Consider the following 13,411-nt stretch of genomic DNA (forward strand, 5'->3'; position numbering starts at 1 on the left):
ACAGTGTGCTTTAGCAAGATTATGTGAGGAAGCATTTAAATGCTCACCAATTTTTACCCAGGGGCAAAGTATACAGAAAATGTGGTGCAGGGATTATGGATATGCAAAGTGTGACTTAAGAGGGGAATTTCTATCAGTTTGCTTAATTAATTGGAGCCAAAGACTATTTCTTCTCATTCAAGGCAGAAAGGACCAAGGTATCCAGCTGTGACTTCTCTCTGCTCTGCTTCCGCCAGGGGGGGCCAGTGAGGGGGGTTGGGAGGAAAGGGTGAGGACCTTCTCTCCTGGACCATCCCCACCAGGAAGCTTGGGTTCTCCTATGCCCCATCGTTATCCACCCAGGCCCAGCTGGATAGGCCTTAGGTGAGGAATACGGGCCTTGTAGAGGCTTCCTCCAGATAGGTTTTCCTCTGACATCGTCTTCCCCTCTCTCCAGTTTTCTTCCTTCCAACCTGCCTTTGAGCTGCAGCTACTGCTGCTGTTATGGTCTCACACACAATTGCCTTCCAGGCTCCATCACACTTGCCACCCCGGGGAGAGGAGCCACACAGACTCCATTTCACAGATGAGTACACAGGGGCTCCAGAGCTTGGAACAACTCCAACAACCACACCACGGAGCCGGCCCCAGACCTGTGAGGCCTCCGCTCTGCCTGTCAGGAGGCAGCCTGTGGCCACCGCCAACCGCAGGCATATCTGTCCTCTGCTGCCACCTTCGCTGGTCAAAACAGGCAGCCCAGCCATTGCCGTTTCCTCTCAGAGATCATTTCCAAACCAGAATCAGCCCTGGGTGTGTATCCGGGGGGAAAGAGCAATGGATCTGCACCCTAGTGGCAAGGGGAACTCTAGTTTGTTGGATCATACATTGAGACTGTGAGGTTCTCAAGGTGGATAGCATCAGACAGAAAAGTATGTTCCAAAGATCTTGGACACTCACAACTGACAGGTGTTTATCATAGACTTCTTATCCCTTAGATAGGAGCTCTGCCCATCTTCCAAGGGCCAGATCCAACATACTCTCCTGTGTGCATCCTCTTGCTCTCCTACCTTCCTTCTTTAGCCTCTTCATTCTGGGCTTTGGTGTGACAGGCCTTGCCCCCTTCTGCTCAGTTTCCTGGGTACTTGGGTCTCATTTCCTTGCTAAACCCTCCCCCCCATTTCCTGCCTATAGGAAGGGTTCAGGACTCTCTACAATGGGACCTACTGTGGTTCCTTATGGGCTCTTCTTTAAAATTGTTCTCAGAGGCAGAGGTACGTCCTTAGAATCTCCTCTGGGATGGAAAAGCCTCATTCATGGGGGAATTCCGTTTTTAGAAATAGCCAGTTACTGGACTAGTCAGAGTTCTTCAGAGAAATAGAACGAATTGTGTGTGTGTGTGTGTGTGTGTGTGTGGAGAGAGAGAGAGAGAGAGAGAGAGAGAGAGAGAGAGAGAGAGAGTTAGTTTAAGGAATTGGGAATAGGCTCATGTGATTATAAAGGCTGGGCAAGTCTAAAATCTTCAGGGTGGGCTGGCAGGCTAGAGACCCAGGAAGAGTCCATGCCACAGTTCAAGTCCTAAGATCTCCTGCTGCAAAGTTCTCTCTTCCTCAGGGACATCAGTCTTTTGGTCTAGTCAGGTCTTCAACTGGTTGGGTAAGGCCCACTCCCATTATGGAAGACAATGTTCTTTACCCAAATTATGTTTCTATCTCTCCCTCTCCCTCTCCCTTCCTCTCTGAAATCAATAATAATATATTAACACACACACACACACACGGAGGGAAGGGAACCAGGTGAGCATCCTGAGAGAGAAATAAGCAGAGCTCCTGCTGGTCCAGGAGGAGAGCATGATTTGAGGCAAGAGGATACATTATGCAGATCCTCAAAGGGGAACCCAATGAGCTGGGACTTCATATAGCAGCCAGGAAGTGGTCACTGAAGGCTTCAAGCAGAGTAGGGTCCAGAGCCTGGACTCCGGAATCTTAGCTCGTCTGTTCCTGTACCTTCCAACCTTCCAGTGACCCCTCATTCATTCGCAATTTTAACACCTGGTCACTATCTTCTTTTCTGTCATGTTTCTGTCCTCCTACTTGGGAACTTCAACATAATGATGTAACATAGGTTTCCACTGAGGCCTCTTACCATTTTTCATGAGCACTCTTGCTAATATTATCTCCTCCCAAACTTCATTACTATTGATGGGCAAAGGACTCCCATGTTTGTTTCCAGCCCAAACACCTCTTCTGAGCTTCAGACCCATATATCCAACTGGCTAGCCCCAGTTGCATATTTCATGGAAACTCAAACTCAACTAGTCAAAATCTGAACTCATCATCTTCCTCACAACCTTGATTCTTCTGTTCTCAAAATCTTATAATATGGAATTAGTGTTTAACCAGTCAGTCAACCACGCCAGAATTTTGGGGGGTCATCCTAGATTCCTCTTAGAACTCATATCCCATCAGTCACTACTTCCCTAAGCTGCACATGTTGTCTGTGAGTCCAGAGCTTCTCTGGTTCCAGAAAGTATAAAACTGGTCATTAAGAGGGCAAGTTTTAAAGTCAGTACAGCTGAGTTTAAATAATCGCTTCCAATTTATACCGCATAATTGTTTGTCAAGTTACTTAAGTTTTCTGTTCTCTGGTTCTCTCATCTGTAAAATGGATATTGCTTACTCCATAACCTTGTTAGAAGAATCAATTGTTTTGATATGTAAAACAGTTGGATCATAGTAAGTACTCAATAACATTTAATGATGTTGGCAATATCAATGATGATGATGCCTGAACAACACCAGTAGGGGCAACCACCCGGCTGCAATAATTAAGGAATAAGATTTGGAGACTATTGATTGATTCTTAACCAGACTTTCAACCAATCCTTCTTTATTCAGCCCCAGTCCACATCTCAGCCTTTAAAGAAACTCGGTGCCTCCAATTCCTAGGACTTTTTAGGTCGTGAGGGGCACATTAGTTTGCTTCTTAGAGGCTTTCTCTCTGAAGGACTTCACTTTAATGTACAGCTTCCAAAATATTCCCTACATTTTCTTGTTGAGGGGCCTATCTGCCCCATCACGGAACGGGTCCTCCTCATCAGCCCCTGTGGTCCCATTTCAGGGTTTGAGATGCAGGAAGAACTAAAAGAATGTTTATTAAATAGATCAATACATACAGTCAGGAAGAACTGTGGGGATACAGAGGAAGGAGAGGCTGACTAGAAACGTTCCGAGAGGGTAGTATTTTTCAGCTGTTCCTTGGAGTTTTTAAGGGGTACAGAGGGAACCGGGCAAGCAAAGTAAGGAACGTGCCAGGATATAGCAAATGATCTAGTTTGAAGGAACTCTGGTGAGACAAGATCTGCAGGGCCTTGAGGTCTTGGAACGGAGTTTGACAGTTGTTCTGAGGAGAAAGAGGAGTTGCTGAGACATTTTAATCTGCGGAGAGAGATCACTGGACCTGCATTTTAGCATTCCCCTGCTTTGGCCGCAGATGGAGAATGGATGCGAGGGGCCTGGGGTGGGGGGCTGGAGATTGTCAGTTTGTTGAAGTAACGAGGAACTGGCTGGTGCGGTCTGGGTGGGTAGAGAGCAATGGTGGTCAGCGGGGATGGAGAGGAGGGCGCGCAGTGTGGGTTATGTCGGCAGCAGGACGCACAGGGCAGGACGCACAGGGCAGGATGCACAGGTGCAGGCCGAGAGGTAGGGGCAGGAGGAGTTCCTCATTTGCTGGGAGTGCGCGGTACCGTTTACAGTGAAACCTCGCGGGAGGAGCAGGTCAGCCGGGCACCGCGGAGTGGGAGGTGCGGGCGCAGAGCGCACTTGTCCCTCGCGCGTCGCCGTCGGTGCAGCCCGCGGTTCGGTCCGAGGAGGCCGCCGGCGCTGCGATTCCGCTTCCGGTTCGCGTCTGCACCTGCGGGGAGGGCGAGCGGCCATGGCGTACTCCACGGTGCAGAGGGTGGCCCTGGCCTCGGGGGTCGTCCTAGCCGTGTCGCTGCTGCTGCCCAAGGCCTTCCTGTCCCGCGGAAAGCGAGAGGAGCCGGCGCCGGCGCCCGGAGGTGAGCGCGGGCCAGCTCCCCAGGAGCGCCCGGCATCCCCGCTCCCTGTAGGGATGGGGTGAGGCCCGAGTCTCCGGTCCCCACCTGCAAAGCCGCCAAGCCGGCTGGAGAAGGCAGCGCTGGCGGCGTTGGGGAGGTGCCAAGCCCCACAGTTCCCTTGGCTGCAGTGGGCAGGGCCCGACTCCCCTGCGCCCTGTGCCTCCTGACGCTCCCGGGCCGGACGGCGCGCTCATGCCCGGCTCTGCGCTCCCAGTGGCCGGCACCCCCGCTACTCGCAGCCCCTTCCCCTCCCTGGCTTAGCTCATCTCAGGCAGGTGCTTTGCGTCAGGAGGGCTCCCACTTGGGATCCCTCTGTAGGTTTCCGTGTGCTTTCTATTGTGCTTTTGTGTGTAATAAAGTCCGTTGGAATTGGTGTTGCTAACCTTAATTCCTGGTGTGGTTTTAATTTGATGTTGGGGTGTGTGCGCGCGCGCGCCTTGTAAAATATACAGGCATACCTTGTAAATACTGCGGGTCCGCTTCCGGACCCCCCTAATAAAGCGAGGATCGCAGTACAGCCAGTCGTGATCTTTTTGCTGGTGGAGGGTCTTGCTTTCAGTTTGTTTAAAAAAGAAAAAGAAAAAGCAACACCTGGAAGGGTCCATAAAGCAAGGTATGCTTGTGACTTGATTTTAATCCAAGTGTTAGTTTCTGAAGTGCACAAATCATTAAGGTCCCTTTTCTTAAGTAATTTGTTGATTCCCTTGTTATTGACATGATGTCAATGACCTCATGTTTAAAAATCCATCTTGTTGGTTGCATTCCGGGGCTTTTACATGATGAATGAGTGTAAAGGTGAATGCCTAAGGCTGGGAGAGGGAAGGAGAACAGGTGATGAGGTGCTACTGTAACTGTCTCCTGTACACTGTCTCTGCAACATCCTTAAGGCATGGTGTTATGGTCTCCAAACATACATTACTTCCACTAATGCTCAGCCTGTTGGTTATTGGACAGCTCCCTTTAAACTGAAATCCATTTCCCTCTCATTGGTGCACATTGGCTGTAGTCCCACCCTCTGGTCCATCATCATAGATTATAAATACTACAAATACAGAGAACTAGGCTCTAGGGGTGGAGGACATATCAAACCCAGAATTCTGTTGATAGAATTTGCTTGATAATCTTTGTACCTGCAAAACAATTTGCCTGAAAGGGACTCCTAAAAAATATTTTACATATTTGTTCTTACTTTTTTCTTTATTACAAAATCCTAAAGGGTTTACTCACTTGTCTAATGACACTGTCTGCCATGAAGGAAAGCAAATTCATGATAATTGTGAGCAATAAAGATTTTTCTTAAACAGCATTTTACGGAGTTGAATTCCCATTATGCTGAGTTATCTTTAATAAGTTGTATTGAATGTGAGTGGGAGACACTCTTGTGAATGTTGTAGAGTGTAGAGTAGAGATTAGACATGGCTCTTTCCCTTGAGAACTCAAGTGCTGGTATTCAGTGTTCTCCTGTTAGAATCTTTGCACTAACTAGGGGTCAAGCCTGCAGCCTGGGCATGTACTCTTATCAGGTATCGAACGGTGACCTCCTCATTTATGGGTCGACACTTAATCACTGAGCCATACTGGCCAGGCTTTTATATTCTTTTTTGCAGGGGTGACTATATGATAGGAAATTTTCTTGTTTACTCATTTTTTTTTGTTTCTACTTTTTAGATTGTAAGATCCTTGAGGGCAGGGACCTTGTCTTGTTTACCACTATTTCTTTAGCAGCTGGCTAAAGTAACATTAATAGATATTTTTAAACGAATAATTTACGATTATGAAGCTATCTAATTGTGAACTCACTTTTTGCATTAGTTACTGAAGTAGTATAATCTAGGCAAAAACTAATCTTAAATGATATATTCTGGTAACTAGAAATTTTCTAAAACTCTTGACCTTGTACACTGACATTTTAAAAACAGCGACTCCTGACCATTTTTGGGTTACATATCCCTTTGGGAATTGGATGAAAGTTATGGATTTTCTCCCTAGAAAAATGCATGTACTTTTTATGTATACATTCAGAATTTGTGTATCAATTCAGAGAATTCACAGAACCTAGGAATCCTGCTTTAAAGAAAGGGGCAGTCTCGATTATTTGAAAATTCTTGAAATTTGTGTCATTGTAGCTTCCATTTCTACCCATTGGAATATGTGAAAAAAAAACACAGTCCCTTTTCCACATGACAACTATTAAGATAGTCTTTTAGCAAATATTTGTGATGTACCCTTTCACATAGAATACACACCATGTACAGTTACTAGTTACTGTGAATTGCCGGGGTCTTTCTCAGCATCTAGAAGGGTTCAGGCATCTGGAGAAGGGGCTGCACGTAAATTAATAAAGAGCCTAGACATGAAATATAAATTTGGAAGGCATTTTGGGGAGCCAGAGGAGACCTGGCTTTAGTAACCAAGTTCTCCAAATCTCTGGACCCATAGCTTTTTATTAACACAAATTGCCCTAAAGCAAAGCAGATATACATATCAAAGGTAAGATTTGGTATACAGCAGGCAGGTTGGGGGAACTGCCCTCGGCTGTCAGGCAGCATGCAGTAATATATGCAGATGTTTAGGTTTGGGGAAATGCTTTCAGCTATTCCAGCAGGCAATAATATGTATCTTCAGCCCTGCTGAAGCCTCAAGGTTCAACAACTTTTTTTAAAATAAATTAAAAATATATATAAATAAATAAATACACACACACACACACACACACATCTTTATTGATTTCAGAGAGTAAAGGAGAGGGAAAGAGAGATAGAAACATTAATGATGAGAGAGAATCATTGATCGGCTGCCTCCTGCATGTTCCCTACTTGTTATCAAGCCCGCAACCCAGGCATGTGCCACCGACCGGAATCGAACCTGGGACTCTTCAGTCCACAAGCTGACACTCTATCCACTGAGCCAAACCAGCTAGGGCTTCACCAACCTTTTGATGAAATGTCTTGCATTTATGACATGCTGGAATTAGCCTCCAGCAGTGAATTCCAGGGAAAAATAAGCCAGATCTCTGCCTGAGGAACCCACAGCTTAGTAGAGGAAAACTAAGTGCAAAAAGTATCAGTTACAGGTCTCAAGTCCTTGAGGAAACGGGGAGATATATGGTTAGATTGGTCAGATGCTTTGGGGGGAGGGGGGCAAGAAAGTTGTCAGAGGAGAGTATGGTATGTGTGTTTTTCTAACAGCTTTAAAAATTTCTTAACTTTAGTGGGGTGACATTGGTTATTTTTCCATTTTATTTTAATTAAATTCATTGGGGTGATACCTAACAGCTTTTTTGAGATATAATTCACTTACCATACAATTCACCCATTTGCGTGTACAATTTAGTGGTTTTTAATACATTCAGAGTTGTGCAACCATCACTACCATCAATTTTAGAACATTTCATCCCCCCAAAAAAATCCCATAATCTTTAGTCATCACCCTCTAACTTGCCCCCCTTCAGCCCTAGAGCAACCACTAATCTACTTTCTGTACCTATCAATTTTTCTATTCTGGACATTTCATATAGATCTTTTGTGACTGACTTCTTTCACTTAGCATAATGTTTTTATGGTTCAAACATGTTGTAGCGTGTATGAGTACTTCATTTCTTTTTATGGCTAAGTAATATTCCTTTGCGTGGATATACCACATTTTTAAATCATTTTATCATCTGTTGCTGGACACTTGGGTTGTTTATATTTTTTTATTATGAATAATGCTGCTGTTGATTTTTGTGTACATATATGTTTTCATTTCTCTTGGGAATCAAATGCGAACATTTTAGTGTGGCTGGAACTAACTGGAATTTCAGGGTCATGTGATTTATTTCTCTCTGTTTGAAGAACTGCTAGACTATTTTCCAAAGTGGCTGCACTGTTGTATATTCCCACCAGAAATGTATGAGGGTTCCAGTTTCTCCACATCTTGCCTACACTTGTTATTGTTTGCCCTTTTGATTATAGTCATCTTAGTGGGTGAGAAGTGGTATCTCCTTGTGGTTTTATTTGCATTTCTCTGATATTGAGCCGTTTTCATGCGTTTATTGGCTATTTGTATATTTTTGGAGAAAAGTCTATTCAGATCTTTTGCCCATTTTTAAATTGAGTTACCTTTTATTATTGAGTTTTAAGAGTTCTTTTTATATTAGATACAAGTCCACTATCAGATACATGGTTAGCAATTATTTTTTCCCATTGAGTGGGTTGCTTTCATTTTCTTGATGGTGTACTTTTAGGGAGAAACGTTTTTAATTTTGATGCAGTCCAGTTTATTTTTTCTTTTGTTGCATCTTCTTTTGGTTCATATTTAAATAATCATTGCCAAATCCAAGATCATGAAGATTTATGCCTATGTTTTCAAGTTTTATAGTATTTGCACTTACATTTAGTATCCATTTTGAGTTAATTTTTGTATACAATGTTAAGTAGAAGTCCAGTTTCATGTGGATATGCAGTTAGTTGTCCCAGCACCATTTGTTGAAAAACTGTTCTTTTTTCATTGAATTGCTTTGACACTAAATTCAGTTGAATATAAATGAGAGAGTTTATTCCTGGAATCTCAGTTCTGTTCCATTGACATACATATATTAATATATACAGAGTGTGGCAAAGTAGGTTTACAGTTTTTTGTATAGAAAATATACAATAATTAATAAATAATCCTATATAATAAAAGGGTAGTATGCAAATTGACCCTCATGGCGGAATGACCAGAATGACCGCTGGACCAGTCACTATGAGGCTCACTGACCACCTCTCGTTCCCTTTCCCCGGTCAGCAGGCTCCGATTGCCTGATGGCGAATGGGGTGCCAGGGTTGGGTGGTGGGGGACACCAGCGGCGCCAGGCCAAGGCCCCAGCCCAGCAGGCCGCCCCACACACAGAGGGCGACCCACAGCGGGGGCAGGGCTGGCAAGTGGGTGGGAACCGCCAACTTCTTGGTCCCTTCCCCCGCCGTCAGGCACCAATCACGCGATGGCAAATGGGGAACCGGGATGGGTGGCGGTGGGGGGGTGGGGCGGCTGTGGGCAGCTGGGGAAGATGGCACTGATTGCAGGCCAGGCCTAAGGACCATACCTGCACATGAATTTTGTGCACCAGACCTCTAGTACAAGAGTAAACTCTCTTTCACATACTTAAAACTGTACACCTACTTTTTGCCTCACTCTGTAAGTGTATATGTATGTGTATGTGTGTGTGTGTATGTATATATATGCCAGTACCGCAGTCTTAATTACTGTAACTTTGTAGTAAGTTTTGAGATTGTGAATTCAACTTTGTTTTCTTTCAAGATTGATTTCTGAGTCCTATGACCCATCATTTCCATATAAATTTTAGAATCAGCTTGTCAATTTTTGCAAAAAAAAAGAGAAGAAAAGAAAAATCCAACTGGGATTTTAATAGATTGTGTTGAATTTATAGATCAATTTGGAGAGTATTGCCATCTTAACCATATCAAGGCTTTCAATCTGTGAGCACAATATTTCTTTTTGTTGTAGTCTTTAATTGCTTTCAAAGAAGTTTGTAATTATCAGTGTTTAAATCTTATTTTGTTAAATATATTTCTAAGTATTCTTTTTTATGTTATTATAAATTGAATTAATTTTATTTTAGATTGTTTGCTAGTGTATAGAAATACAATTCATTTTTGTGTATTAATATTGTGTCCTGCAACCTTGCTGAATTATTGGCTCTAAAACACAATTGTGTCATCTTCAAATAGAGATAGTTTTACTTTTCTTTCCAATCTGCATGCCTTTTATTTCTTTCTCTTGCTTAACTGCCCAGGCTAGAACCTCTAGTACAATGTTGAATAGAAGTGCTGTGGGTTTTTTGTAGATGCCCTTTATCGGATTGAGGAAGTTCCCTTCTATTTCTAGTTTGTTGAGTGTTTTTATTATGAAGGGATGTTGAATTATATAAATGCTTTTTCTAGGTCAATTGAGATGATTGTGGGGGTTTTGTCCTTCATTCTGTTGATATAATGTATTACATGATTTATTTTTGGATATTAAATCAACTTTGCATTCTTTGTCTAATTGAAGTGGGATCTCTTAAAGTGTTTTTATCATCCCAAGTAAGAAGGGCATTCCAATCAGAGGGAACGTGAGAAAAAAAATCCAGAAGCTTGAAATAGCTTTAGAATTGTAAGAGATGAGACAGAGAAATTGGAAGGGCCAAACTGAAGATTTTTTTTCTGCCATACTTTAGGAGTTTATATTTTACTCTAAAGGTAGAGGAAGCCATTGTAAGTTTGCTACTAAGTAGGAGACATCTAGTCTGGCTTTGGAAAAGATGCCCTGGCAGCAGCATAGAGGCTGCATTGCGAGGATTTCTTCAGGGAGAGGATTGTTGCAGGATTTCAGTGGAGACATCATGAGCTTCATTAAGCTGGTCAGTTAGGATACTCATGACAGCTGACAGAAAGTTCAGCTGTCCTATTAAAGCAGAAAGGGAATTTATTGTCTTGCAAATGAGAAGACTGTGTTAGAACTGGCCGCCCGTGTTGTTTGATCCAGAGATTCACAATCTCATCAGGGCTCCAGCTCTGATTTTTCTGTGTCCTTTTTACTTCTGGGCTCCTTCTCAAGTTGGTTCTATTCCCTGACTGTTCTCTCAGGATAGCAACAATGGTTGACACTGTTCCAGACATTACCTTGTCTATTCAGGGAAAGAGTGTGTCTTCTCTTTTAAATTCTTCCTTCAGTCCCACCTCACTCTTACTCTCAGGAGTTCCAACTAACATATCCACCCTTTTTGATGGCTTGAATTAAGTTATTTGCAGTGTTTGGGTGGGAAGAATATGCTGATTAACTACTCTGAAGTTGAGAGTGATTACCAAAGGGAAATAGGGGTACGAGAGGAAGAGGAGTAAGTAGAACAGGGGAGGCGATCGGCAGTGGGTAGGAGAACAATTTTAAGAGACATTTTTTAATAGGAGTAGAAGGTGAGGGAGAAGGAGGCATCTTGGATTATTCTCAGGTCATTGTTTAGGTCAGTGGTTCTCAACTTTGGCTGCACATTAGAATCACCTGGGAATCTTTAAAATCCTGATTCCTGGGCCTCATCCTCCAGAAATTCTGTTTCTTTGTTATGGGGTGGGGCCACAACATTAGTAACAAAGAAACAGAATTTCTGGAGGATGAGGCCCAGGAATCAGGATTTTAAAAAGATTCCCAGGAGATTCTAATGTGCAGCCAAGTTTGAGGACCACTGGTTTAGGTGAATAAATAGATGGTGATGCCCTTCACCAAAACAGGAATGAAGGAAAGATAGATTTGAGGGGAAAGATGGTGAGTTCAGGAAATTGAGGACTAGTATCATGTCACCTTCTTCAGTCTGTTTTCTTACTTTGACATCTCAAGCTTCCTCTTCCACTCCTCATGTGACGTGTATGATGACATAGTTGCAAGTATCTCAACATAGCTTCTTAGAAAGTAAATAACAGCATGTGTAAACCAATTAGCTCATGGAAGAGCAGCCTATTGCCTCTTTTTAAAATCCTATACGTAATGCATCCTGGGGGATTGCTTTAGACTTTTAGCATTTTTACTTGCTGATCTTACTGTATATTAGAATCCTAAGGTTTTTTAAAAATAAATTTTTGTTTGTTTTGTACTGTTTACTTGATGTTTTGGAACCAAATATATACTTGATAGTCTTCCCTGTTGCATTTTACCTGTTTAAATTTGGTCTATAATTGTGGCCTCTTGAAGTTATTTCAGAGCATTCATTTTTCCATTCAGTGTATGTATTTGCCATCTCTCTCAGCTATATGCCATTCTTGATTTTTAAAAAGATCTTTTGTTCAGGATATTTTCAAACCTAAGCAAAAGTAGAGTGAGTAGTAAAATGAATCCACATTACCCTGCTTCAACAACTATCATTTTGTGTCATGGGCATCTCCACCTACTTTCCCCCCATACACTCGATTATTTTAAAGCAAATCCCAGACATTGGATTATTTTATTCTTAAGTACTTAAGGATATAGCATACATCTCTAAAAAATACAAATTCTTTTTAAAACATAGCCACAGTACCATTATCACACATAAAAATCAATAATTCCATACTGATATTAAATATCCAGTCGGTGTTCAAATTTCTCTCACTACCTCATGATATTTTTTTCGCAATTTCACTCTTAATTATGATCAGCATGTCTTTTTGATCACGCAAATTATTTTCTTAATGTATCAGTCATTTGAAACTGCTGTTAGGATTGCACCTTCTGTGAAGAGTTAGTTATTCCACCAGTTGATCATTTGATTATTTTACTCCACATTACTGTCTGCGTTAGACTTTGATCTGCCTGCTTCCTCCCTTCCCTCTTCAGCCCGTCCTCAACAAGGCAACCATATTGATCCTGTCAAAGCCTAAGTCTCCCTCCTCCACAATACCCTCCAGTGGCTTCTGGCTCACTCAGTGAAAAGACAAAATCGGTACATGACCTGAAAGGCCCTACTTAATCCTCTTCGCCATTTCTTTCTGTTCCCTGCTTTCTCACTTGCCCCGACCACACTGGCCTCCTCCTTGCTGTTCTTTAACATGCCCGGCAAGCTCCCGCTTCAGGGGATTTGCATTTGCTGTTTCCTCTGGGCCTGAAATGCTGTTTTTTTAAAATAGCCATCTGCCTTTCCTCCATCTTTTATTAGGCCTTCACTTGAATGCTATCTCCTGAGCCTTCTCTGGTCACTTGAGCTAAAATCTACCCCCAACATGTACTATCTCCTTTGCCTGCTTATTTTTTTTCTCCTTAGAATTTATCACTATCTTATTTATTATCTCTTTTCTTACGTACAAAGGAAGTTCTACGTGGCCAGGGATTTTTGTTTTGTTCACTGCTGTATCTCCAGTTTTAGACCGTGGCTGCACATAGTAGACAATAAATATTTACTAATGAATGAAAGAATGAGTAAATTGAGTGCATTAATGAATGCTGGCTCCTAGGGATTATGGCTTCCTCTATTAGCATTTGTAAGCCATTACCTTTTTACTGTTATTATTATATTCTTTATGGTTACATAAATTATTATGCATGCATGTGTGGACTGTTATGAATCCAGTAAATTATATGAATGAGTTTTAAATGATAGGGGAAAATTATATGCTCTACATAAAAAGTAAAGATATACTCACTTTGTATTTACCCGGAAGAAATAGGTCAACATTTTAACGGTGGTTATTTCTGGATGAAATATGGGTGGTTGTTATCCTTTACACTTTTTTGTACTTTCTCAATTTCCCATAGGTATGCATTTCTTTTCTAATAAGGAAAAAAATACCTTTTTTTCCCCCTCCTACATCCACTCCATCATAAAATGGAAAAATCCATTTTAGAATCTAACCT

At 42.3% G+C, this 13,411-nt stretch overlaps 1 protein-coding gene across 4 annotated transcripts in view; it reads left to right on the top strand.

Annotated features, from left to right (window-relative positions):
• Positions 1-3,898: 3,898 nt before the first annotated feature.
• Positions 3,899-13,411, top strand: part of RIC3 (RIC3 acetylcholine receptor chaperone) — a gene marked incomplete at its 5' end in the record, with an annotated part of 35,789 nt that continues 26,276 nt past the window's right edge. For 3 of the 4 annotated variants that reach the window (XM_081098638.1, XM_081098639.1, XM_081098641.1), the window contains one exon: positions 3,910-4,033. In XM_081098638.1, coding sequence (XP_080954764.1) covers positions 3,910-4,033 — 124 coding nt within the window. Of the gene's footprint in view, positions 4,034-13,411 lie in introns of all 4 variants that reach the window. The other variant, XM_081098640.1, reaches the window with a different exon arrangement.

The sequence above is a fragment of the Myotis nattereri genome (assembly GCF_964212035.1).
Source record: "Myotis nattereri genome assembly, chromosome: 9".
Taxonomy (NCBI): domain Eukaryota; kingdom Metazoa; phylum Chordata; class Mammalia; order Chiroptera; family Vespertilionidae; genus Myotis; species Myotis nattereri.